This window comes from Notolabrus celidotus, chromosome 18, assembly GCF_009762535.1.
Source record: "Notolabrus celidotus isolate fNotCel1 chromosome 18, fNotCel1.pri, whole genome shotgun sequence".
NCBI classification, from domain to species: domain Eukaryota; kingdom Metazoa; phylum Chordata; class Actinopteri; order Labriformes; family Labridae; genus Notolabrus; species Notolabrus celidotus.
Window position 1 is genome coordinate 12,631,257 of NC_048289.1, and position 27,689 is coordinate 12,658,945.

The following is a 27,689-nucleotide window of genomic DNA, read 5'->3' on the forward strand; positions in this document are numbered from 1 at the left end:
TGTGTTTGGCCCTGAGAGTCATGTGGGAGCAGAGCATTCTGGGTAACGCAGTTTTTTTTTTCTTATACTCACACTCCTTGGACATCCCGACTTCCAGGCACTTCTGCAGCCGACAGTACTGGCAGCGGTTGCGGGTGACTTTGTTGATGATGCAGTTCTTCTCCCGGTGGCAGGTGTACACCATGTTCTTCTGGATGCTTCTCCGAAAGAAGCCCTGAGTAGAGGAAAGACACACAGAAAGATGTGAGTTGACAAATAGGAAACAGGAAATGGGACGAGGAATAGGTAACAGTGTCATCTTCAGATATAAAGCTTCTTTGCTAATACACACAGCGAATTGTTCGCTTTTCTTGGTCTGTCAGTGTTGTCCCTCTCAGCAGGGATGATCAGAAGCAACTAATTTCCTAGTCCTTTTGCACAGACATTTATATTATTATATTAAGACTAACCAACTAGTCTGAAGGTAACACAGCTACACCCAAGATCAAAGAGTCCGCAGGTAAAAAATGTCAAATTGATGAGGCCAACACTGGCAGAGCTAGCACCTCCAGCCTTCGGTCCTTCTTGCAGGCTAAAGGCCAAATTCCACCAGATCCGTGTCCAGTCCGTCTGCGATCCGTCACAGTACCGGATCTGATAGCTTTCTATTCTAGTCAATTTGTTAACTTCCACTGGATCTGCTCCGTTGCGTTCCAGCTGCGTCTCTGATCCGGCAGGTCGGAACGCAACGGATCAGATACACAAGACTCCTATTTTTGCCTGATGCTGGAGCAAGACGCATAGCACAGAGTAGATGCGGGACGGGAAGTCAAGCACCAAAACAAAATAAAAACCTGGTTAATTTTCAGAATGAAACACTTTTTAACTTAACTATGACAAAAAAAATGTCATTTTGAGCGGAGCCAGGCCTGGAGTCATCATGTCAGAGGTTTTCAGAGGCTGATGGAACATGGATGAGGAGGAGGAGAATCCTTGATTCAGTGATTGCTGCAGGGAAACCTCTGTCACCTGACTCCAGCTATCTGGCGGTCCTGCTTCGTGCTGCGTTCTGAAAACGCAACCGGTGGGTGTTGACGGACGAGAGCGCACGGAGCCGGACCGCAGCGGATCGGAGACGGACCGGACACGGATCTAGTGGAAGTCCAGTGTAACACTGACTCCCCTGTGCTACATTGCTCCTGCCAAGTGGTTCTATGACAGATTAACCAGACACATCCTTCATACAACTTTATCTCCATTTACTAGATAAAAATACTGCCATACTGGGTCAGACGTCAACTATCATTCCCTGCGGGTTTACATCTGGGTATTGAGCATTACAGCAGTATTTCAGTAATTATGAACCCCATCTATAGCCTGTGACTTGAGCACAACAAATGACCTGCAATAATAGGAATATTAATAATAAGTTTAACCAACAAGGAATTCTGAAGACAGCTATTGAGTGTTGATGTGTTATCTTTTAAGTGAATCAACAACCACATACAAAGTTATGAGCCAACAATATGCTGATGATGCTTATATAACATGCTGTGGTTTTCTTTTTCAAATTCCATATTTCTAATGGTTTCATTGTTCATTTTGATCCTTCAACAATATTAAGTCCAACTTACTCAGTAGGTTAACAGACTGAAGTTCAACAGAGGCCTTTCAGAATAGCCATAAGCAGCTGCACTTCAAAGGCATTGGGCCATCAAACAGTTAATTCCTTAAAGAGCTTATTCTGTGACATAATCTGGACTGAGTCTAATAGTCTGTCACTATCTCATGAGGCTGACCACCTCCTCAGCAATATCCATTCGAGGCCGGTTACAAAAAAAATTCTTGTGGTGAGGCTTTACATCCAAAGGCTTTTGGGGCAAAAGGCGCAGAGGTTACTGGGTGCCACATAACCGTGGCCTAGTTTACACAGCCAGAAATAAGCAATTCTAGATCCAGGACAGGCATGTATTAATAGAGAATGAAAGAGAGATCATAGGCTGATGATGGCATTGTGTAACAACAAAAAGGGAATTCCTGTTTTCTTTTATTTCTCCTTTTCTATCTAACAAGTTCAAAGAAGGCCAGAGAACATATTTAAATACTTAATCTGTGTTGTAGGAGGAAAAGAAATGATCATGAGCTCCTCTTTAAAATTGGTGATCTTTGGGTGGGCTTATTATGTTTTGATTTCATAAAGGTAGACAAGGACACACCACTGCCACAATAAAAGCATCAAATAAACTCAGAATTTTTGGTCCTAAGCTGCCATGACGAGGAACTCTAAAATGGGTCGTCTGTGTTTCAGGACAAAATAAATGAGAAAGAAAGAACAGAAAGTTGCAACGTTAAATTTTGTGCATTTGTCCCAAAAATTGCCAATTCTGAAGATATGATTTTCATATATCAAGTATTGTACAAACCTACAGGCCCTTCTAAATGCTCACATGCATCACAACTTGTAAGCTTGGTCATTTCCATGCAGCCACAATGAAATCAATGTTAACCTCTGTGGCCTTACTGCTTAAGCATCCCTTATGTGTCAGAGAGATAAAAAGAGGTTAACACACATCAGCCACAACCGACTGGGTCCTCAGAAAGCAGGGCTCCAACAAATGTAATACAGGTCAATGTCTGTATTGACGTGGCTCAGTGGGACATTGGTTATGCTTTGATGGGTGAGAGGGTGGGCGGGGCTTCTGAGAGAGCCAGGGGAGGCAGGGCGGGACATGGTGCAGTATGGTGTTGTGTGGTGTGGTGTGGTGGGGTAGCTGCCAGGGAGCCCCATCCCATGCCGGGGGATTAGCTCCGCTAGCCGACAGATGGCCGGTGGACCTAAAACCCACAATTGGTCCATCCCCGAGATCACCAGGCTCTTCTCACATCTCCAGTACACCGCCACAGAGCGGAAGTGATTCAGGCTTCTAGTGAACTAAGAAGAGGAAGTGTGAGCAGTTTGTATGTATATGCTTGAGCTACGTACCAACAGGATTACTCATGACTGACTTTCTATACGGCTGGTAGAGCTGAATTAAAGTCCTGTTATATAGGCACATAAAACATTTCCTACCTCTAGCAGAGACCTACAAATTCAATCAATCAATAAATCTTAACTAACATGGTGCCCAATCACTTTACTTTATGTGATATTATTTACGGATTCAACATAAATCCACTGTGAGCAAGCACTTTGCTTGAGTTCACTGCTTTGGAAATGGAAGTTTTCCTGAGCCACACTCACAGGTAGTCAGCCATCTGCCTTCACCTGATGAGCCAAGAAAGTTGGACCTGCTTCATCCCGGCAGGAAGCGTTAGATGGACAAATAACAAACTAGAGAGAACAAGGCTTATAGTTCGACGTTAATTCAAGCTGCTGATGCTGAGGGATAAGTCCGTAGTCTTTGTGTGCGCCTGTGCGTGCGGGCGTGTATCATGTCCTCTTTGATCCACCGCTGCCCTAACCCTGACCCCAGTGTCACAAGGGGATTGACCCACTCTGTCTTCACAACATGAGGCTCAGGTGCCCTCCCGCAGCACCTCCTGATTGGCTGATGCATCCAGCTTGTGGGCCCGTTGATTGTTCCTGCCCCCTTCCCCCCTCTCTCTCTCTCTCTCTCTCTTTCTTTTAGGAGTCATTGCTTCCTGCGGCCCTTAAGCCTCTTTTTGTATCACCACTTAATCCGCCCGGCGACAAGAGCCCTCAGCGGGCCTGTCAGCCACCCTGCAGTGTTCAGAGCAGGGAGAGAGAGGGAGGGAGGAAAAAGAGGAGCAAACGGTGACAACACACCAATGATTGCATGTGTCCAACTTGTGTGTGCTGTCGTGCGTTTGTGAGGTTGTCAGTGCACTCTGCTTTGCATGCATGTGAGGAAATTATTAAGAAAGAAGAAGTCTGGGGTTGGCAAGTTCACGGGGGAAGCACAGGAATCCTCTCTTACGTGACTTTCACACTGTGCCCAGATTAAGAGTGCGTTCCCAGCCTCCCACTGCGTTTGTGCATATGTGTGTATGTGCACAAGTGTGCCTCTGCTTCGCTTGCGAAGCAGCAAAGCCCAAACATTAGCCGAGATGGATGCTTGGTGAGACAGCAATTTGGAAACGTAGCAAAAAGGGGTAAAATCCAGCAGGAATTGGCAGTTGGGGATTTTGGTCTAGTGGAAACCAGGAAGAGAAATTGCCAGTCTCGTGCTGCAAAAACATAAACATGAGGGGGCGGGATGCATATTTAATGTTTAAGTGTTAATATCTAGAGGGGAAAAGAAGTGCAGCGCCGGTGAGTTTGTGCAAGTTCTAGAACTTAAACAACAAACGAATGAGCTGTCTCCAAGTAGCACAGCTCAACATCCCCCTTCTGTTTCCTCCGTTTCGCTGCAGCCCCCAGGAAACGCCTTTGTAGTTCAGCGTGCTGCAGCAGAGCCGACGCTGCTAACCCTCAACTTACCCCAGTCTCAGATGAGACAACCATATACATTCACATGCCTGTAGTGTTGAATTATTGAGTGTGCTATGCCAAGTCATCTCCTCTGAAGTCAGAGATACGGAGAAGGCATCCTGAATTTTTCAATTAGCACTGCGGCGTGTGGGTGAGGGGATTGGTTGATGAAACTAACTGTTGAACTTTGGATACTTTTATTGTTTGATCAACATTCCTTATGATGATTATTTCAAAAGCAGCTGTTTTGTTGAGTTTTTGTGACACAATTTTTGCACATCCACATTTTGTGCCTTGTTAATATTTTTAAAAAAGCTATTACAAGTTTCATAGTTACACTTCAAAAGCAGCCATGTCTCTATCTGTACCTGATCAATGTCTCTGATTTTTTTCCAGTTACTGCATTATTGATTTACATGCAGTTTACTTTGCTGCTGCCCAGGTATGATCTAAATGCATGTGTCTCTCTGGCTGAGAATAACCTACTTCAGCTATAGCTTGGAAACTCATCATTCTCAGCCGAGGAGGAATGCAGAGCTCGCTGGTGGTTTCATGGAGAAATATTTGGTGAAATTAATCCTAGATTAAACAGCTGACATTTTTTGCATACCTTAGCTGCAGCGCTCTGGCGTTTCAGGGCTCTGCACGTGCAAACACCTGATAGTAAAATGTATGCATCAAGTTATTGTTTGTGATTGTGTTAAAAAACATTTCTGCTCTGACTCATATCTGTGGGCTGATGAATTGAAACATCAATTTTGTCCCCTCAGTACAACAACCTTGGAAAAGCTAATTACAGAGTTAATTCTGACACTATTTCTGAGCTGACGGAGAGAATAACACTGTGATCACAGTGGAGAAACAACTAATTACTCAAGCTTACAGCTCATCTATTGTGAGGCCTCACTCTGTTTATCACACTGCTACACATTTTTTTACCTTCTTATAGTGAGTGTCAGACTGTTGTGAGCTAAATACTCCTTAAATGCTGCTTGCATCTATTGAAGACCTGTGGCAGGAAAACAAATTCAGAAACAATAATTTGCAATGTGAGCGCCATATGGTAGTGGTATCAAATTGAAAGTATGATGTTTTACCATAGACTGTATAAAATATGGATGAAGTATCCGTGATGTCACCCATCTGTTTCTGAAGAGCTGTTTTGAGGCCAATCGGTGGCGGCCATATTGCTGCTGTCGAGCGACTGTGATGTAAAGAGGCGGAGTTTGAGCCTCCTAGCCAACAGCTGCAGTGTTCCTGCATGCAGCTGTGCCTCTCATTGGAAGACTCGTAATTTCAATATCTTCAAAATTGCTGTGTTAGAAAAAAATTCACCCCCCTCACAGTGTGAGCTGATCGAGAAATGAGCTATCCAGACTACACTCGTCTTTTGTACCAGGCTGTAAACATGTTTATTTCTGCTGTAAAGATCACCTTTTTCCCATTCATTTGTATGTGACTTCCGGTACTTCCGGAGCCAGCCTCAAGCGGAATCTTTGGAACTGCAGCTTTTTGCACTTCTGCATTGGACTCATATTTTTATGTGTTTATGTGTTTTACCAACAGTTAACTGCCTGTGCAATGATCATAAACTCAGTTTGCAAAATTGCAGGTGATTACATAAAACTACACGACTGCTGCCTCAGCTTAAGGTGACATGACACACACACTGACACCAACCACAGACAGGAGACTCACTTTCTTATATTGGTTACACATCCACTAACACACAAACAAAACACACTCTCAGTGGAAGCTGTAAATTAAGCCTTATTAATAAACGTATTTCCCCATTTAATCAGACGCTATTAGACAATGGGGAGCAACACTAAGTGGACCCAATAAAAGTAGTTCAGGGATTGAAAAGGCTGCAGGGTAGCTGCACATTTTATGAGACTTAAGTTTCAAACATGCACACAGAAAACAAACACACAAGGAAACATTCAGGTTCAAAATCAGAGCGGTTAGCCGCTGGCTTTGTAGGTATTCACTTTAATGATCACATGCAGGGAAAGTGAGCATATCTGTTGTTAGTCAACGTTATAAACTAAATAAATGTGACTCTGATCACACTTTGTAGATACAAATTAAGAGTGAAAGTGCTTAAAGTAAGAACTTGATGATGTGAATGCAAAACAAAAGGAGCATATTCCAGCATGCATTGTGCAAAAACTGGGAACACAATAACATCACATTTTGTGATAATCAGCCAAGAAACACACACTTTGTACGTGTGCAGTAATATGTGGTACATCATACTGCACAATTCAAACTTGTTAGGGGAAACTGCACACCCTATTTTCTCTATCTCTCATCACTCACAAAGTCATGATTTCTCTGTGCACACAAGCTCATTCTGCCGCTCCTTTCCATTTCTCCATATTTCTTTCTCTCTGTCTGCACAGTTGGGATTTGTCTTGAGAATGATCAATGACTTTCTATTTACCTGAATGAAATCTAAGTCATAGATATTTAATGTTCCAAGATTAGTGATTAAATATCCTGAATTTGCTTGTCAATGTGCAAAATTATGTTATGAGTAAAACACACAAAAAGACTGTAAATGAACTGTCTTTTTAAAGATTATTTTTAAATCCACAGGCCCCATGCAGCAGCACATTCAGCAGCAGTTTGTTGTCCCTGTAAACCAGCACAGGGGTGCACCTTTATTCACTTTTTGTAAGTCAGATTTCGGAGCAGGTTTCATGGAGCCCTCAGAGGGTTTGTGTTTAAGAGTTATGTGTTTGTATTTATGTGTGCCAGACTCCCAGCTCTCCTGTGCTTCCCTCCCAGTGCATTCTTTAGTCGTTTTTCCCCTTCCCCCCCTCGTGCTCTGATGCACTGACCGTCTTTCTTGTCGTGTCAGTGAGTTCAGCTGTGGCCCCTGTACCCTGTCCCCCTAATCTGCTGCCCCTCCAACCATCCCCACTACTCTCTTTCTAGCTTTTTTCATGCCTCTCAGAGCAGAGAGTCTGCTCTCTCGCTCCCTGCAGTCTCTGCCATCTTTGTACCATTTTGTTTGAATCTCTACATTCCCCTGAATTTCTGCCCTCCCTGCAGTACATTCTTTTTGTTTTTCCCTACTTGGGCTTCCCCTCCTTTTTTTTTTCCAGAATGGCGTTTTTCTCCCTGCTCCTCCCCCTTTTCCCTCTGCACATATGGAAACACACACAGTATTGGCTGCACAGTCAATAAGTCAAAGGGTCTAGCAGGCACCTGTCACAAACAGCACCACCCTCCCTCCCTTTATCAAACCACTCCCTGTTCTCCTCTTGCTGCACACAGAAATACTGTTATGAGGAAACCATGCAATGTGGATATTAATACTCTGGTTTCCACAACCTAGGAAAAACTTTTGGTTATTCAGATTGCATGATTGCCCCCAAAAAGAGACAATTTCAGAGATTTCTATGGATTTACTACGTTCGCACCTGGCAGTACTGTTACACGATATTTCTCAGATCCCCCCCCTCCTCCTTATCTCTATGCTCCTCTGAGCTTACACAACCTCAGCTCCTCACCTTGGGGGGAAGCCAGATAAAGGAGTCAGTGTGCTCACACTAACAGTAGAGCATGTATGCATGCATGAGCTCCATAACCATCAACTGATAACAGAGCAGATGGCGGTAATGTGGCCTCTTCAGCACCTGTGTAACACGGCTGTATTGATAACAGAGGGCTGAATGTGTGCACGTCAGCAAAACTGATATGCACAGCAACACTCAATAGATGAAAAAGTTGCATATACTGTACATCTGGACGTGATAAGCAGGAGGGAACTTATATATGCTATCTTGTTTTACGATGGGGCAGATACAGGTCGCAGCTTTAAGTGTTGAGAGAGACAACTCATCCATGTCATAGTGAGTATGCAGATCATTACACAACATTTAGTTCCAACTAGGTAATATGATTGGACAAGAGGTTTTCCATGAGTGCTGATATGGAGTATAACAGCACGGGTATTTTTAACTATGTGTATAATTCAGCTCCAGGTGTTCTGCATACAGTTAAATAACAGAACAACGAACCATCTTTGTCTACATTCATTAAGCTGCTCTCCCTTAATTACAGGGATTCAAGGGATTCAAGGTTTTTATATTGTCATAGCAATGCAAGCTGTCGCATGATGTGGGACGAAATTTAGTTTCTCAGGTCCTGTATAAAGCCACAAAGAACACACAATTAAGGGAAGACATTAGTCATAAATATGAAAATATAAATACAAATATAAATATGGTACATGGACTGATTGAGTTATCACATCACCACAGCAATTGTCAAAAGACTCTTAAATCTCTGGTTGCCTGATAAGTGCAAACAGATAAAATTAAGAAGCTGTTATGCATCTTCGTGTAGACACACAGAGTTAAAAGAGTGCAGAAAATGTTTCAGTAAAGTTTTGAAATTAGTTGTTTTGGCGAAGGAAAAGAATGATAGAATATACCTAAAGCTGACCTCTTGTTGCTTTCTATTAAATGCTGGTAGAGATGTTCCATAAAAGCAATATCACACTTGAAGCGTGCTGTTATACAAAAATATCAGCACATCTCCTCTGATGATTCCATGCTAATATTCATTATAACAGCACTCCCTTGAGTTTTCTTGAATAAAGCATAAAAACAATGAAGCCAGTAAAAGTACTGAGTCTTGGCTCATCTCCAAAGTAAGTTAAGTTCCACTATCAAACAGTGAAAACTCAAAAGGATGTGAAATTCTCAAAATGGCGTGCCATATAATTTTTTATCATCTCATCTCAGGCTGTGAAAGCCTGAGTGCATTCATTTTCCCCCGACATGAATCACATGAAGGTTACGAGATTGATGAACATCTTGCTTGCTTGGCAGTTTCAGAGGAAGGCCGGGAGTCTCACCTTGCAGCCCTCACAGGCGCTGACACCATAGTGGTACCCTGAGGACTTGTCCTGGCACACAAAGCAGGGCTTGTAGACGCGGGGTGGCGGGGGAGGCGAGGGCGGGCTTGGCACTATCTCCTCTGAGCTGGTACTCTGGGTCTCTATCGCTGTGGAGAGAGCAACAACAGCGGGGTTAGTGGACGCTATCAGATGAAACGCAGACAGACATGCAGCATTAATCGATATCAGTGGGATAAACACTACATCTCCCGTGTACACTCACACAGACACACAGATCTTCGACAGCTCAGTCCAGCTAGATACACTTCTCCAATACAAATCACCAGAAGGGAGACTTACTCATGTTCTAACAATGTGTTAAATAAAAAAGATGCAAGTGCAAGGACTACTTTTTGATTTCTGGCATTCTTCTTGATCCGCTACAAGAGAAAAATGTCTTCAGAGAACAAGTACTTTCTAACACACACACACACACACACACACACACACACACACACACACACACACACACACACACACACACACACACACACACACACACACACACACACACACACACACACACACACACACACACACACACACACACACACACACACACACACACACACACACACACACAGATCATCAAAGCAGCAAAGAAACCAGCGTCTGCAGAATATTCTTATTTACTGCTTAAATTATGTCTGCTGTGTGTATGTGTCTGTGTAACAGCCAAAAGCGGCTTTGCCAGCAGGGTTCAAATAAAGGTTTTCTCCTCTGATGCAAAGCCTGGAGTTGTGCGTAAATATACCAATTATATAATGCTTTTTTTTAAAAAGGAAGCTTGAAAATATTAAAGGATAAAGGTCACAGCGTACCAAAAAAGAGCTACAAATAACTGAAAAGAACTGCATTCTGACAGGTCAACTAGGCAACTTTTTAGTCTGCATCAACCAAACACACACAAATACACATACACAAACACACACACACCTCAGACCCTCTTATTCAATATGAGAACAGTAAACAGAAGGAGGCTGGATACATTCATCCAGTGAGCATTGACATGACAAACCAAACAACATGTGAGTGCTTTGTAAGCTCCCATATTTTTTATGGGCTTTACAGGGTAAACAAAGTAGTCCAGCATTGTGGGGAAGCAACCTGCTGCTGCCTTCATGTAATATGTATTGGACTTTGACCTCAATATCCTGTGTGTTACAAAACACAGCGCTTTAATCAAATATAAAAACACACACTCACAGCAGAGACCTGCACCCCGCAGCCTGTCGCTGTCTGTTTAAGTGAATTATCCTTGTTTGCAAATGAGCTTGCATGTGTGCTGTCAAAGCCTTTTTTATAGTTAGGCCAACATGAAGGCTGAGTTTTTTGCACCCAAACTTCTCCTGCAAAACGAATGACTCATTTGAATCATTCTGCTTCCCTGCATACACAGGCATGTTGCATGCATGTGTGTGTTTTGCAGCTCTGCTGATGTCGCAGCATCCTTCACTGAAAGGTGGGGATCTGGGAAGTTGACTGGGAACACGTTCCATGTGACGACACACACACACACACACACACACACACACACACACACACACACACACACACACACACACACACACACACACACTCACACTGCACATTGTGTGATATAAAGCAAGGATCAAGCTTTTCTCCCTCTTTACTCTTACTCTTTCCTATCCTTTTATAGAGTCCGTGTGCGGGTCTCAGCTTGCCAATCTCCACACAGCAGATGGTGCGAGGGGAGATTACATTCAGAACAACCAAAATAAACCAACCTGAACCCAGATATGTTCCACACTTCCTGGAAAAAAACAAAACAGAAACACAGGCATCGTGCAAAAAAAAAAAAAGGAAAGAAAAAACCGCCTCTCCAAAACCTGCAGGCTATCTCACACAGCTGATCTGAGGGGGGTTCAGGTGACTGGGACAGTTAAGCTGTACAGCAATAAAGCTCACATTGCAACACCTAACAGTGACACCCAATCAGGCTGTGGTTTTTAAGACATCTCATTTATGAGCTGCCTAGATGTTACATGCAACTTTCACCCCAGCAGCAACCTTTTCTGCTCCTGGTGTAAATGGCTCAGTATGGGTGTAAGGGTGCAAGCAACTTGTAAACACTGCAAACTCATCCCAAGGTGAAACACAGTTTTGGTTTTTTTTTTTACTTAGAAAGGCTTTTTTATGTGCATTTATCTGAGATTATTTTGTGAAGACTTTGGAATTTGTGTGTGATATGGCGGGAAACTGGAGGAAAGAAAGGATTTATGTAGGGTGGAGAGGAAGGGAGGAAAGCACAAAGACGTAGGAGAGACAGAGAGCTGTGGTGTGTTTGAGCAATAAACAGAAGAGACAAAAATACAAAACAGATGAGGTGATAAAAATGACACACACACACACACACACACACACACACACACACACACACACACACACACACACACACACACACACACTCACTCACACGCACACAAAGAAGAGAGACTGTGTTACTTCAATCATGCTCCTGCATCCTGTTTTAGATTCATCTACACATGCACACCTGTCAGAATTCGGCTTCAAGCTTTGAAAATGTACAAAAAATAAATATTTAGACAGAGAAATCAGTTCTTGTGTGAAGTGGAAATGTGTACTTTTAATTAAACAGAAGAGGAAAAGGAATGGAGTGTGCAGAAATGACATGCTCATATTAAAGAATGACATTATTTTCCAGCAGGGAGCTCCACATTCTGCAGTAAAGAGGCACTTCTCACTGTGGTTAAGGAGCAGAAAGGAGAAAAAAAAACAGTTAGAAGCGTAAGAAGGAGGATTAATTGCAGGGTTTGTCCTCTGTTCCTTGTTGCCGTCTCACTGATGTCATTACGGTTGTCTTTGCCCCTGCCACTGGGCATCGCACTCACCACACTTGTGTCAAACAAATTAAACTTAAATAGAGCGGCTCTTACATAACATGGCATATTTTCTCATTAGCACAAACCATTCATGGTTTTCTGCGCTCTCCTGCCTCTGTTGACACAGAGTGATTACCGGCCTGCATTATTAGTGTGGCCACAGAGCTATTCATCCATGCTCAGGCAGCCTTCATTAGAAATGTGCAGACAAACAGATGTGCCACCCAGCCAGGTACATCCGAACATAAAAAATACCATCCGTGTTTACGTTCACACACAGTCTGAGGGTTTTCCTACAGCCATTAAAAAAGCCTCATCGGTCAAACACACACACATATAAACACACACAGTCTTAATGAGAGCATCGATTGGAAATCTGGGACACAAGGACAAGAGTCTGTGAGGGGGCCGGCGACTGTAATTAAATACAATGGCCGGCTTCTGGAGCCTTGTCAAGCTTGGGCACGGAGCAAAACAATGGCAGGCCTGTGGACGGAGAGGCAGGGAGGACAGAGCTACTTAGATCTTCAGCAGCCCTCACCCAGGCTTTATTCAACACCAGCCTGCATCTGATCAACACCAACTATCAACACAAGTCCGCCTATTGTGTGACCCACGGAATCCTACGCACAAACACTGGAACAACTGACTCACGCTGGCCCGGAGAGCCTTCTCTCGATATCCTTGCAACATGTTAACGCTGGGAATTTGTGTGTCTGCAAAGTTTTCCAGGCCGGAGCCCCTCCTGAGCTCACAGTAACTAATACTCGAGCTGCAGCTAGAATATCATTCCTTCAGCCAAGAGAGGGCTAGGATGAATAGACAATAACAGCTTGGTTTGCTTTGGGATACAGGCACAGGAACCCATGACCATGAAAATAATGTTTAAATGAAAAACAGTGCAGAGGTACTGATAAGGATCCATTGTGTTCTGGCAAGGAGATGTAACCCATACCACACAGGGCGTATGGTCACTGCAGTTGTTGTTAACCAGACGCACATTGGAGAATAGTCTGGCATGTTGCTAGAACAGTCCCAGAAATGGAAATAAAAAGCAGACTGTAAGGTGTAACTGTAAAAACAAACCTGACACTTCAGGGCTGCATTGACACAGTTAAAGTCCATTTAAAGGGAGGTTAACATTTGACCCTTTGCTGTGACGGAAAACTAGCATGTATGCTATTTCTGATACACTTAAAGCTACCCAGGGGGGCGGTGTGGTACCTCTAACCTCTCCTTAACTTACTTATTTTTCATGCTTTTAGTAGTCTGTAACAAAAAAACACAACAATGCTGCATTTTCACTGTCAAACAAATCATCCACCAGGTTTCTGTGGAAGACCTAATTAAAGGTAGTTTTGGTTCATGAGCTTTCTGTCAGTTCGTCGGACCCGACCTGTTGGCAGCAGTAACTGCATTAAAAATTCCTGTTTTGAAATGACCAATAGTCAAGCTAGTCTAGCACAGACTGTATAAAATATGGACGTAGTATCCGTGACGTCACCCATCTGTTCCTGAAGCACTGTTTTGAGGCTAATCGTCAGCAGCGTATAGACATATAGAGGCGGGCTTTGAGCCTCCTTGCCAACAGCTACAGCGTTCCCGCCTGTCAATTGGAAGACTAGTAATCTCATTATCTTCGAAATTGCAGCGTTAGAAAAAAATTCAACCCCCGTACAGTGTGAGCCGATCGAGAAATGAGCTATCCAGACTACGCTCGTCTTTTGTACCAGGATGTAAACATGTTTATTTCTGCTGTAAAGATCGGCTTTTTTGAATTGGTGTGTATGTGGCTTCCGGTACTTCCGGAGCCGGCCTCAAGCGGATCCTTGATGAACTGCAGTTTTTAGCACTTCCGCATTGGACTCATACTTGTAGCCACTTGGTCTAGCATGCTTTTTTAGAGGTTATAAAGCTTATATAGTGGCATCAGTGTTCATTTCAGTCAGTTCACAGCCATTTGAGAACTTCTTAAAGGATTTTGGAGAATCAGTTTCAGGGCCTGTGTCCACTAACAGCATTTTTTTTTTTTTTTACGCTGGCAGTGCCCATGACATCAATTTCAGAGAACGTCCGAACAGAGCTCACTGTTGCTTGGTTAAAAAGTTGTCTCATGGCACTTCCGTTTCCTGCGTTGAAGTTTCAGACATTGTGAGTATATGGTAATAGCCAATCTTATTTTAAATAATAAGTCTCAATAATCGAATCATTGTGTGGGGACATGCTTCTCTTATATTGCTAGTGACATGACACTCATTTTTCAGACCCTTTGCTGTTATGCTGTTATGTGCTTAGATCTCACCTTTAATATTAACATTTACAAAGTATCACAAACACTCAGCGTGTGTGTTCAGGCCTCTGATATCTTAATAGTTTAATGTAGCGTGGTGTTTCTCCAACTCAATGCCAAAGCACCGGTGATTTAATTAAGCTCAAGTGTGAGTGGTCTGTTAATGTCGCTCTTCAGATTCCCTTTGCATATATCATGAGCCACAAGTGCACTTAGAGAGCAGCCGCACCCCTCGCAGACACATCCTCCGTTACAGCATGCCGAGACTTAAACAGACAAATATGCACAACCTGAAATGAAATCTATTCTGATGATGAACTGGCCTGAGCTCTGAAACTGACATAAGATGGCCTGGCTAACATCAGCACTTCAAAGGCATTGAGACCACAGACCAAGACACTCACACACACTTATACACGAGCCCATCGGCTATTATCAAGCCTCCAGACTCTGGTTTGTCTCGACCCAGTGCTGCTGAGTTTTTCTCGAGGTTCAGCCTTAGGTTAGTCCTCTGAGATTTGATTACCTTCATCCCCACCGGTTACTGGGCCCAGCTGTGAAGCATATTAATGAGATTTGAGCATCATTAGGGGGGAAGCTAACTACATTAGCAGGCTGGCTGCTCCGCTGGCTGGCTGGATTGTGGGTTAGAAACAGCAGAAAATGAAGGCAGAGGGGATGGACTTTGTTGAATCCTACTCTGTCACAGACCATTGTGCTTCCCTGACTTCTATTAGATTATCTGGACACACACGCACACACATGCTGGCCATGTGTAAAATACATGGAAGAACATATAGAGGTCCATTTGTCTTTCCAATGCAGGAGATGAGACACCACACAGACCACCATGCCACAGGCTGCCGCATTAAGGCTCACTTTGAAGTCTGCTTAAAATAATGAAGCGGGATGGCCAATGGAACAGCCTCGGGGATCGAGACTGCCGAACAAAAACCCTGGGAGTTGTAAGCCAATGCATCATGCATGTCCATAAAAACGACTGGCAGCAACTTAAGAGCTTTGAAGTGCTGCGAAACAGACCGTCAACTGAGCAGGGTAGCAAAGGGCATCGCTCATGCATGGTGCTTGACTTTTGCTAAATATTCAGGTGTTATTTCTGTTTTCAGTGTCAGGAATGTGGGTGAGAGGCAGTAGGGAAAAACGATAAACACACAAACGGGAATGCTTTGTCAGCACTCTTCAATTACTGCGAGGGGAAATGGGACCGCTTCCTTGCTCACAGGGAAATCCTGCCATTCTCTAACAGAGCGTCGTAGCGGCTTTCCGCTGAAGATGGAAGGGCCTCCAATCGCTGCCTTCACACTGATTACTGACAGCAAAAGCCACACACGCCATCTTAACATGAGCTGCGACGAGGGGCGTCATGTGTGCGCGATCGCACGCCAGCAGGCACGCACAGACTGACAGCTGTAAGCAGAGCGACAGTGGGGTGTGTTTGTGTTCAAACACAGAGTGTGAACAGTTATTGGATGGGAGAAGGGGAGGAATCTGGTGGCAGGGAAAGCAGGCATAAGTGAAAACACACACAAGCATACAGACACAGGAAGGAGAGCCAGTGGAGGTTAACATAGGCCAGGAGAGCAGACAGCAAGCCTCACGCCTCCCAAATTCACTGTAACCAAATCCAGCCTTTCCCTCCCCCTTTCCCGCCACTTTCCACCTTCATCTCCCCTTCTTACTCATACATGCCCCACTTTCTAAGTCTGACATTCTCCTCTAGCCTTTGCTCTCTGCAATATTAACCCTATACATGCTGCAAGTCACAGGTTAGCATCTTAAATCCCTCTGTCTGTGTTGACTTTTTATCTCTGTCATCAAGCTAGTTTTTAAAAACAGATTCAAGAACCAGTCAGCACCAGTTGACAAAAGGATTCATTACCAGAAAGTTCACTTATCCAAACTCCGCCTTACTTCTCACATTTGTGCAAGTCATATCATCATACAAGTGGTAGTGTGTGTTTCAGCAAGGAAGAACTGCAAGTATCACTGCAGACCTCCATACCTGGTTGAGCTGTATCTGAGCTGCTGCATGTCTAGCTTTGCATTCTGTTTCTCAGTACAAACAAAGAGGGAGTGTTAGGGAAGAGAATGCATGGAGATTCAGGGGGCTGCCAGTATTAATGAGTCTTCTGGCTCAGTAATGGGAACATAGTTGCAGAGTTGTGCAATAACGGCACTTCAGGAAAAATTGAGGTCTGGCGTGATATGCTTTCCAACAGAGTTATAATATACTTTTTAGTGTAAGGAAATGAAATGTATGGATCAAACTGAGAGAATAATCTGATTCTGATATAATTTTCAGCTGGGGATGACACATCACTTCCACTTAGGAGTGTATGTTGTTGTGCACATTTCAGAGAAATGACAGCTTGCTGTTTTGCAACCGCTGCAAATATTCAAATTTTGCAGAAAGAGCAAAATCTGATGTGACAGCTTGAGTTTTAACAGGACTGCACTTTACTTCAGAAGGCTGCAGTGGCTCCAAGACCCAATTTTTGATGAGTTGTTTTCCAAATAGGGGCCAACTAACTCCCCCCTCCAGCGTGTTGCAGCAAGAAAAACACACATATACATGAGTGATAGATGAGGGTCCGGGCCGAAGGGCAAGGTGGTGCGGAGCAAGGAGTCTTTCTTGGATGTTATGACAATCCCTCCTCAACACAAGGAAATGGCAGACCAGGAGTGGGGAAAACACTGCGCTGTGTGTAGTGAGGGGTAATTTATGGTGCCTTTACATCTGCACATGCATATGCATTTCTTCTGTTTGATTGAACACGACAAATGAGAAAGAGATGAGTGCATCTGCATCTTTGCATACTGTTGTGCATGTTGCGTGATATATGCTGCATGTATGTGTAGGGTACGTTGTGCGTGTGAACGTCAGCATGTTCTTGTCTAAGCTAGGCCTGGTTTTTATCAGCCCAGTGGCCCCCACCATGTTCCCAAGCCCCCTTCTCCAGGGGCCCAAGATAACTTCCCTCTCCATGCTGCCAGGCCTCTGAAATAACAACACACCAGGTTTTTCTATCACCGCTGCCCCGGCAAATGGAGACGGAACTGAGAACATGTGTGGACAAACTAGAGCACGGGGGAGGTAGAGGGGAGGAGGAGGATGGCTGGGGATGGAGCAGATGGCAAAGGTGAGGTCTACAGGGGCGAGATTGGAGCAGTAGCTCTGTGTTAACTATAGTTGTTGCCGCCGCAGCCACATACTAACCTTTCGCAGAGTTTATTGTGCGTTTTTAAATGTATAATCAACACAGAGCATCCAAACCCTGTATAAATCCTTAAAATGTTCAAAGCAAGAGCACAATACGATGTTTGCGAATATAAATGTGCAGTCAAGCTTCTACAGGGTGCAAAAGGAAGATATCTTCCCTGTTTGAACCACAATTTCCCTGGCAACAACGCTCCCCTGCAACCCTGAGTAACATGGTGTAACTCTACCCAGCAGCTGTCTGTGCCTGCTGACTGACAGTGGGACTATGCGAGCTGGCACTTGCCCCGGGGTGACCAGAGATATTTGGCATGAGCTGATGGTGTGGGACACGGTGGTGGGCACATAGGGGGCAAAAAAAGGCATCAAGGGGACGCCGGGATGAGGACAGGCAGAGCAGCAGCAGCGGCCTAAAATACATCATTCAGGGAGTGAGCATGAAGACATGATGTTTAATGTAATAGTGTGTGTGAGAGAATGTGGAAATGTGTGTGTGTTGGATTATACAAGGATTGTGGGTATTTTTTTGCTTTTAAATGTGTGTGTTCGCTTATTAACTGTAACAAGCCAAAGACAGGGACTTCAACTTAATAGGCAAAGCAAGCCAAGCTTGGCTTTTCAGGTTTCAAATGTCAAACAAAGGGGATGTTTGTCCTCCATAGAGCCACCATTGAACATTAATTTATCTCTTATGAGCTGATCACACGCATACAGCAGCTGTATGCCATCAGCTGAGCGACATCACTGACCCACATTAAGGAAAAGAGGAGGGGCTGGAAGAGGAACAGAGGCTGTTAAAGACAGAGAAAAGAGGAGAAAAAGAGGAGCCGAGCGGAACGTCAGGGCCGGGGGTGGACTGTGACACGCAATACAAACATTTCAAAACCTCAAAATAAAAGCAGTGCACAATGTCATGTTTGCTTCGCAACACACTCTGCACTGTGGGAAAAGGAGAAGGTGTAACCACAGAGCACGCCCTTTGTAAACTCTCTCAATATGAACTAATACACCCTCCCTGGAGTGACTTACAGCTGTGATACAACACTTGATTCAAGATCCAGGTCATCATCGGATCATAGAATGAACACAGGAGTGAAACCACAGCCTCCTACAAACCGCTCTTTAATGTCCCGGTTCTGACTGTGAAAACGGCTTCATGAAACATTAAGCCTCCCTTTTACAGAGTGCCTGCATTGCTTAATTATAGAATTGTGCATGATTGGGTGATTGTGTGCATGCTTTTTCCTTCTGTGATAACAGACTGCACTCATGCATACGAGAAGACAGGAGGGTGCCGAAGCAATAGTTAAAGCCAAGGCTTTACCATATCCAGGACCTGACTGTGCGGTCTAACAAAAGCCTTTTAAAAAGGTTACTGCTTTAGTCGTCTGGCTGATGTTCTTTTTTTCACAGCCACTTAGAATGAGTGCAACAGCCAAATAAGCCTCAATTCCCCCCATTCCCGTAAAATCTGGGGTCGACGACATTACAAGCAGCCAGTAAGAGGAAGTCAAAGGCTCAGAGGCTTGGATATAGTCCTGTGACCTTTAGGGGATCATGGAAAGACAGAGGTAGAAAAGATGAGAACATAGCTGAAGAAAATAAATAATGAGCACAAAGAGTGGCTTTTACTCATGCTATGGTTAGCACATTTAGATTGTGGGTGGATGAATAGTCACTAGAAAATGGAATCCACAATAATAACCAAACTGTATAACAGGCATCTAAAAGTTATAAGAAATTAGATTTGATCCAAAACTTGAGATAATGTCATTTAAGGTTCTGTTAGCTGTCTTTGTGTGGTTTAACTTGGGATATGGTAAAGTCTGATACGATATTTTATGATACGACATGACCTGTTTCATACGATACAGTAGGAAAAGGTACGGTACGATATGGTACGGTACGACACGATGCGATAGAGTCTGGTTTGATATGATACGGTATGGTGCGTCACAAAAAAAAACATTAAACAAACAATTAACGGCATGTTAACAGAGGAACACACCAATGAGAACTGCAAACAGCATATAATGCCTATTACTAATAAGACTTCACACATCTAATTTTTAGGGGTGACCCCAAATAGTCGAATATTCGACGATTCGTTCTAACGAGCCTTAGTCGACTGCCAATCTCATAGTCGAATATTTGCATATGAAATGTGGATCATTCCATTCAAAGCATGGGGGTGCTCAATGTCAAATTTTACATTATTTTCCTGTTTCCTGTAAAAATAGTGTCTCATTTAGCCTATTTTTATATAAATATAGACTTATTTAATGTAATTCTGAGAACAGCTCTTGAAGTGTTAAATCTCCTTAAAGTGGTAATTAAATCTCCCCTGGTAATTAAAGGTGGACTCGCCCATTTAGCGGGAGCTGGGGAGCAGACGTACCTCAGCTGGCCTTTAAATCTTTCTACGTTCATGGCAGCTCAAAATGTCAGGAAATAAAACTTCAGTTGATCCTAAAAAATAGTGATGAAGATGAGGAGCAGCTTCATGAAGAGGGCTGTGAGATCAAGGATTACCGGACCACACAAAAACTGTACGGGGCCAAAAGAACGAGGAGGGATACCCAAAGCTGTCCGAAGCCTCAAAAACAATCCACAGCATCCCATCCTCCTCCACGCCATCAGAGAGGATATTCTCAAAGACAGGATTTACAGTCAACAAAGCAAGGAGCGCACTTCTGCCCGTACACATGATGGTTTTCCTCGCGTACAATTTGAAAAGACTTAAGCGGACAAAGACGCGATGAAAGACTGTTTTAAAAGGTACTGTTAAGAGATTTAAAAACCCTTTAGCTGGTTCAAGTTTGATTATGAACATTATACAGATGTTTAGCCTTAAGTTGAACAAACTACCCTCCGCAGCGCTGCTCTCCGCTGTGCGAACACTGTTTAAATATCTCCTGATTCCTTATTCTGTAACGGCGCGTTGTTCCATGTTTAACGGATGGCGGCCTTATTTGAGTTTTCTCCCCATCACCTCGTTGTTTTTGCAATATAGATTTAAAAAATCTAAGTTTTATACTTATAATATTCTGTTGTCCCTTTTACTTTAAGCTACGAGTCTCTTAATTGTAAATGGTTATGCGTAATATTGTCATGCGGTCACCATCATGCAGACTTTGGGTCAATAAGGAAAAACAACAAACATTCGACTATTCGTCGACTATGGGCAAAATCTGATGAATCGGATTCGACTAAGCAAATCCTTAGTCGGGCTCACCCCTACTAATTTTAGGAAAAGTGAAATGGTAGCTAATTTCCTGTTTACACTGTGTTATTGTTCCGCTTTGGCGATGGGTATCATGCAATGGCTAAGGGAAGTTTGGGTCTATAATGGTTAAACACTTGCTAATGCTACATTTAGCAGTGCTTGGGTATGCTTAATGCCAACTTTGATCTGGAAAGCAATGCAATTTTTCATTCCCCATTGAGCGGCCAGTTGAAATGAAGATGTATGTAGCCAGACCTTCTGGTTCCTCCTCTTATTGTACTGTGTGTTATTAGAAAATGTTGTTTAAGGCTTCACTTCACCGACAGTCAAGATGTAAGTTATTGTAAAGAGCTGTGTCCACAGAGTCTTGAAAAGTGGCTTGATAGACAAAATTAGCTGCCTTTTTCAACTCCATATGTCTATTTGTGTGCTTCTCTATAATTTGAAACAGTTCTCCAGTCAGCCTGGACTTTTTTTAATGCATGTCCATCTTAAGCGTTTTAAAGAATACAACCACAGGTGAGGAGACGACGATAAAGGCGGATTACATCCAGCATGGTTCTATCTACCTTGGTACGAATCACATCCATATACATTAACCAGGCCCCATTCATCTTTATTGGGCTAACTGCCACACAGTGTTTGAAGGCCAGAAGGCCTTCATGAATGCTTCTGCTCGAGTGTTTGCTCTTCACTCACTCTAACAGAGAGGTTATCTGCCCATTGATACTCACTAATCCAATGTGACTGGCCCCCTCAGTTCTTAAGCGCATATTTAACAGTGGAGGAAGCGGGTCATAAATATGGAGGCAGCAAAATGGGTTATTTGCATTAGAGGGTTGAGGTGGACTAAGAGGGGCAGGAGGAGGGAAGGGAGGGAAAGGGGGGGACAAGGAATCAAGAGAGGGGAGAGAGAGAGAAGAGGATCTGGGGAGGAGAAGAGGAGGATCACCAGGGACTGGCTTTGTCATGTTAAACCCCATCTCTCTCCCCTCTCTGTGGACGACACAATAGTCAATCACAGGGGAATAGATTACAAGAGTTTGATCGCCTCAACAGAGCAGGGGCATGAATGAGGAAGTAGAGGAGAGGTCGTGAGTTCAGTGTGTGTGTGCATGAGAGAGTGTGTGTTCAGCGATGCTAAATAATAACGTGTCTTCTTGTCCGGCCTCTCTTAAAATGTAGACACCTATTTAGCTTTGTCACTTCATGTTCTCGTCAACGTGAGTTAGAGCTAATAGTTAAACTTGCTTGTAATTTACCTTCGCCGTCAAGCCTCAGCAGGCTAACAGCGCATTCCTCTACTGTACATGAAACCTCTAATGACGACAGTTTCCTTCATAAATTAGCTCAAAGTAACAATGTCAAGGGTTTAGAGTTGAAAGCGCATGATCATGCGTGTTAGCGGAGGTATTTGCAGAAGGTGTGGAGTAGAAGACGCAGCAAACGTGCCATTATCCTGTCACTAGTCTGTTAAAGAGCTCAGTGGTGCCGGCACCCGAGGGGTTACTAGGTCAGCAAAGGGGTTTAAATGGCCTAAAGACCCCTAGGAGACAGCTGACATATTTAGAATAGGCAGATGCAGAGGAAAAAAAGCTAACTGCACATTGATTGGAAACAAAACAACCACTCTGGCTGACCATCATTCATACAAATATAGATTTATCTTATAGATCTACAGGCTGAGACTGCAACACAGCCTCCTGGCTACATACCTGACCTAAAACCCTCTGAAATAAGTTTAACAAAGACCGCATTTGTAGCTTTAAACACCTTATCCTCAACACAGCTCTCCTGCTCCTAATGATGACTGATGACACACATTTGATTCAGTTGTCTGATGCAAGGTGTCAGGGGTCTGCTTAATGGAAGATTTGGGCAGAGCGAGGGGAGAACAGAGTTGGTGAGCTCGTTTGTCTTTAATGTCAGCGCTAAAGCCAGAAAAAAAGGAATCAAGTAATAAACTGAGGTGCTCTGCGTTCACATCAGGGGGTTAAGCTAGCTCCTTGCTTAGAAAGCAATGGCTGATGAGCAGGCAGAGTCGTCAAGGGAGCGCAGTGGGATGTTAGTCGAATTTAATGAAGGACATGTTTAGCTTCCTCAATTTTGGGTTGTGCTTTTCCCTTCTCTCTGTGTGACTGTGAGTGTGTGTGTTGTCTGTGCCTCCACAGACACTAATTTCCTGCATGGATCCCTGACCTTTCAGCGTAGCCTGAGGGGAGCCATTTGATCATGACACACACCACACACACACAAAAACACACACCATTTACTGTGATGCCCACCCGTCAGTGGACTGGTTTAAGCACAGATTTTTTGCCCCTAACCTAAATATAAATCTAACAAAATTAGGTCTCTGGTGTAGAACACAGATTGGACGTCAACAGAGATTTGAGTCCCCATTTGTTCTCTGAGCACTGGGAGTAGAAATACTGATTGATTAATCATGTTTGGTGATTTTTAACAGTTAAGATTTTAAACTACATTTTATTTATTTGGCTTAAGCGTTGCCACTGTGATTATTAATTTGGTGATTCTTAACGAACTAGCAGCATGTTGTGAATAATATAGAGGATACATTGTTTTTTTATGGCTCTAGTTCCAAGCTTGCTGCACATGCACACAATAGTAAGCAGTCCTGCCAAAAACAATGAGAGGCAGTAATCAGAGTGGAGCCCCCAGGTGAGCTGGTGTAAACACTCCCTCTCCCCCCTCCTGTCCTCCATCCCTCTAGGGTCCAGTTAACCCTGGCTGGCCTCTGCCGGCGGCTCCGTCTCCCTCTGCCGTGTGACCCGGGCCTCATTGTGACCCAGGAAGGAGGGGGGCCTGGATGACTGGTTGTGGTTTATTGCGACCCAGTTCCTCTGTAAGTAGAAACGCACGCTCCTCCCTGTTAACTCTGTCCATTAAGCTAAGTGGGGCCTATTTATTATTTAACACTTTCTGATGATTTATTCAACGGATACGAAGAACTTTGGTGAATGGCAACACACACAGGTGAGGAACAAGTTCAGTACGTTCAATTCAAAGCTGATTGTGATATAGGCGACTTGTTTAATGTGCAGAGGGGGAGGGTCAATGTCAAATTGTGATGAATAAATAACAGCCAGGTTTTATTAAGCAGACAGATAAGAGAGAGAGAAACCATGAGATAAAAGAGGGTGATGAAGGCAGTGAAAGATGTACTATTTATGTGGCTGCTCTAATGAATCTTGATTTAAAAATCACACTGAATTAAAAGAGCAGTGCTGAAAAGAGAAAATTAGGGCAGAGCATTTAAAGCACAAGAAGACAGCTTTACCCTCCACCCTCCTCCCTCCGCTGTGTAGGCGTGGGTCCTTGGGGAGCCACCGATGTTAATACAGTTATTAAGCCTCTCCACTGAAGCCTGCTCCACCTCCTCAACCCCTCTGTATCAAGGAGCTCTCTGCCTGCCGGGCTGCGGGCGAGCTCGCCTGCTTCCACAATGAGATCAAACGGTCCCAAGTAGGCCAGCTCAGGGGAAGCCAGTGATGGAGATTCCCGCTGAGCAGCCAGGGCAGGTGGGGTTGGGTTATGTCAAGCCTGAGGAGCATCCCAGTAGGCTTTACATAAGGGGAGGGGAGAGGAGAGGAAGGGTGGGGTGGCTTTGAGTTGCCGTACTTCCTCCATCATCCTCTCCTCCCTCTTCAGTCAGCTGACTAAGATTCCCATGCATCTCTTTCCTGGTGTCAGGGATTATAGCCATGAAAGGTTTTAGTGAGCATATGTGCGAGAGTGGATTGTGCCAGCTCCAGGGTGTATGCAGCCGTAGAGGTGGAGGTTGATTAGAGGTGAGCTGTGTGGGGTAAGATGAGGCTGGGCGGCCAGGTGAGCATGTGCAGCAAAGGGAAACCCTTTTCTGAGTGCACTGGGGAAATCTAGATGTAGCGGGACATGTGTGTAGGTACGTGTGTCTAATCGCTGCATTACATCCAATCCATAATTCACACCGGCAAGGGGAGATTAGTGTTGCCACTCTTGCCTTGTAGCCAGAAGGAGCAAATTTGGGCAGCCATGTGGATTGCACGCAAGGTACCAAGTAGAAAAAACACTGGTGGGCTTAAGATGCCATTTATCTGCCCTGAGTGTTCTTGAGTTTCATCTGGGAAGGACTTTGCAAGATTACAGATTACGGTCAGAGAGGTTTTGCCAAGGCTACAGAGCCCTGCGCAAATTAAAGCAATTGAAATATTGCTGAGAAACTATAAGCACACACAGGGGTTTTGTTTTATTGTGAAACTTTATATTTAATGAAGTGATAGAAGAAGTAAGGAGGAGATGAAAAGAGAGGAGAGATAAAGACAAATGCTGTAATGTGCTAAATAGGACGGAGATATAGGTCAGCCTGTACCACACTCACTTCGCCAACACTGGCCTGTTGGCCACCACTGGATGCAGGCCAAGCCTCCATCAGTTGCACTTTAACACTACTAATATCAGTCAGCCAGCCTACCCCTCCCCAGTCAGTCAGTCTGTCTGTCTCCCTTCACTTATTTTGTCGCTCTTTTCCTCCTCACTCGCTCTGCTCTGCTTTTTGTTCAAAGGAGAAAAGGGCAAAAATCCAGCAGCCAAAAATGACATTAAACCCTCTGAAAGCTCCACAGAGATTATTGTTTGAAAATGCCAGCTCTCCCCTCTCCCCCCTCCCCTCTTCTCCCGGTGCCTGAGATCTCTCTTTTTCTCTCTCCCTTCTGTCCCTCTTTCAGCTGAGAGGTGCTGACAGCCCAGACACAATAATCCAGCTCCATTGTGGAACCGCCACAGTGGCAGCAACACTGCGCAGAGGTTTCCCACGTATGGCGTGAGGGCAGAGTAGGGTGTCATATCGGGGTGGCTGTGGCACAGAACAGCAGTGCTACAAGCAAAGAGGGGGCTGGTCACCAGTTACTACACAGTGAGACTCGACAAGTCTGGTTCAGAGTGTGTCACCTTTTCCATTAGTCAGCTCCCTGTCTGGAGCAGGAACAAGAGAGGGGGGAAGCAGAGCTGTCAGGGGGTCCTGTTCTTCTGATTTTATCTTCACAGAGCACAGAGGAGGCTTCCTCTTTGATCATTTGGAGCAACAAACAAAGGTGGGTTTGTGTTTGCAGACGGTGAAACATTAAGACAGTGACTCAAAGACTTTAGACTTTGGTCAAACAAAAGCAAATGCACAACTGAGAAAATGATAGAAGTCTAGGCAACTTTTAGCATTGCCCTTCATTCATCCTCCTCCCTTCGTCTTTTCGGCCCCCTATAAAAAGCTTTCCTCAGGTTACTGTTAAAAATCCCGTGCAATAACAGAATTTGCCCTCTCTGCTCTAAGTGCTGCACGGCTGCATACTTCTCCATCAGCCTACCCTCTTCCTAAATCTGAAGAAACATCCGGGATGGCAGTGCTTCAGAAAAAAAGATGACAAGGAATGAGGAATAGAAAATGCCATTTATGTGTCAAGTTTCATTCACAGAGGATGACCCATGTCATCTTCCCTTTTGATATGAAACTTTCAGACACACCTTTTGGACAGAAATTATCCACATGTAGCAGAAAAGAGAGGGGTGAAATTAGTATTTTCATAAGAACATTTGATGCCGCTTATTACAAATGCAATTCGAGAAAGAAAAGTGGAGGACTCTGAAATTGTTGAAATATTTTCTCACGCAGTCTCTCACAGAGTGGAGAACCTCTAAACATCTTTACTTCTGAGAGACTCAGCCTCTCTGGAATGCCTTTCCTTTACCCGGTCATGTTTCTAACTTGTTGCAACTTAACCAAACTAGTTGGGAGATGTTCCTCCTGGAGTTTTTTTTTTAGCATTACACCACTTTTTCAGTGTTTTCTTCTCCCTGTTCTAACTCTTTTGAAATGCATTGCTGGTATCCAGATACAATTTCTCACTTTCTACTTCTCACTAATATAGGGTTTACATTTGCAAACCATCAATATTTTACACAGCTCCCCAGCTTTTTAGAAATTGGGGTTGTATCCGACATGATCACCTAACTCTTCAGCATCAACCAGGAAGCTATTTTCCTCTCTGTGTCTAACAATGTACCAGATACGACTCTACATGTTCCAACAAAGGTTAGATAAAACAACAGAGACAAAATCATGAAGAAACAACACTGGGTCAATCAGAGGCAGCCCTTGGCCACTCACCCACTCTACGTTTTTTCTTGTTGATACCAATGATGGCACCTAAACTTGGTCAATACCAAACCTCCCTCAAATACAGATCAAATATAAAAAATTGACATAATATTGGTGTAATACAGCCCCACACTGTTGTTACAGCCCCAAAGGTGTCTTCTTCTGTCCAATAAAATGAACTCTGGATCAGCACTTAGGTGTCAGCATTAACTGATACAATAAGGATAAAAATAGAATAAAAAAAGGATAAACTCAGGTTACTGACATCAGCATGGCTCATTAGCTATGTTTCCACCACGCAATCCAGTTCAGTTCAGTTCAGTGTGGCATGCAAATATTTGTGTTTCAAGTTTGGAAAGGTATCAACATATTCAGTCTGTACTGTTCTACTTTTTTGGCACCCTTCTGTTGGGTTACCAAGCTTACCAATCTGGCACTGGAGCAAGGAGAGATCCTAGAGTGTATGGTTGGCTGTGGAAATGCAGGCAAGATCAGGGTACACCGAACCAAACCAGACCACTTGTTTGAAACACACCAATAACAGTGAGTGGACTGTATTTACATAGCGCTTTCTCTAGTCCTGACCTCTTAAAG

General features: G+C 43.9%; 1 protein-coding gene across 8 annotated transcripts in view; it reads right to left on the bottom strand.

Moving 5' to 3' along the window:
- The window catches only part of raraa (retinoic acid receptor, alpha a), a 199,472-nt gene that overhangs the window by 10,948 nt on the left and 160,835 nt on the right, over positions 1–27,689 (bottom strand). For all 8 annotated transcript variants that reach the window (XM_034708566.1, XM_034708570.1, XM_034708563.1 and 5 more), the window contains 2 exons: positions 9,285–9,433; positions 73–214 (listed from right to left, as the gene is read on the bottom strand). In XM_034708566.1, coding sequence (XP_034564457.1) covers positions 73–214; positions 9,285–9,433 — 291 coding nt within the window. The remainder of the gene's footprint in view (positions 1–72; positions 215–9,284; positions 9,434–27,689) is intronic.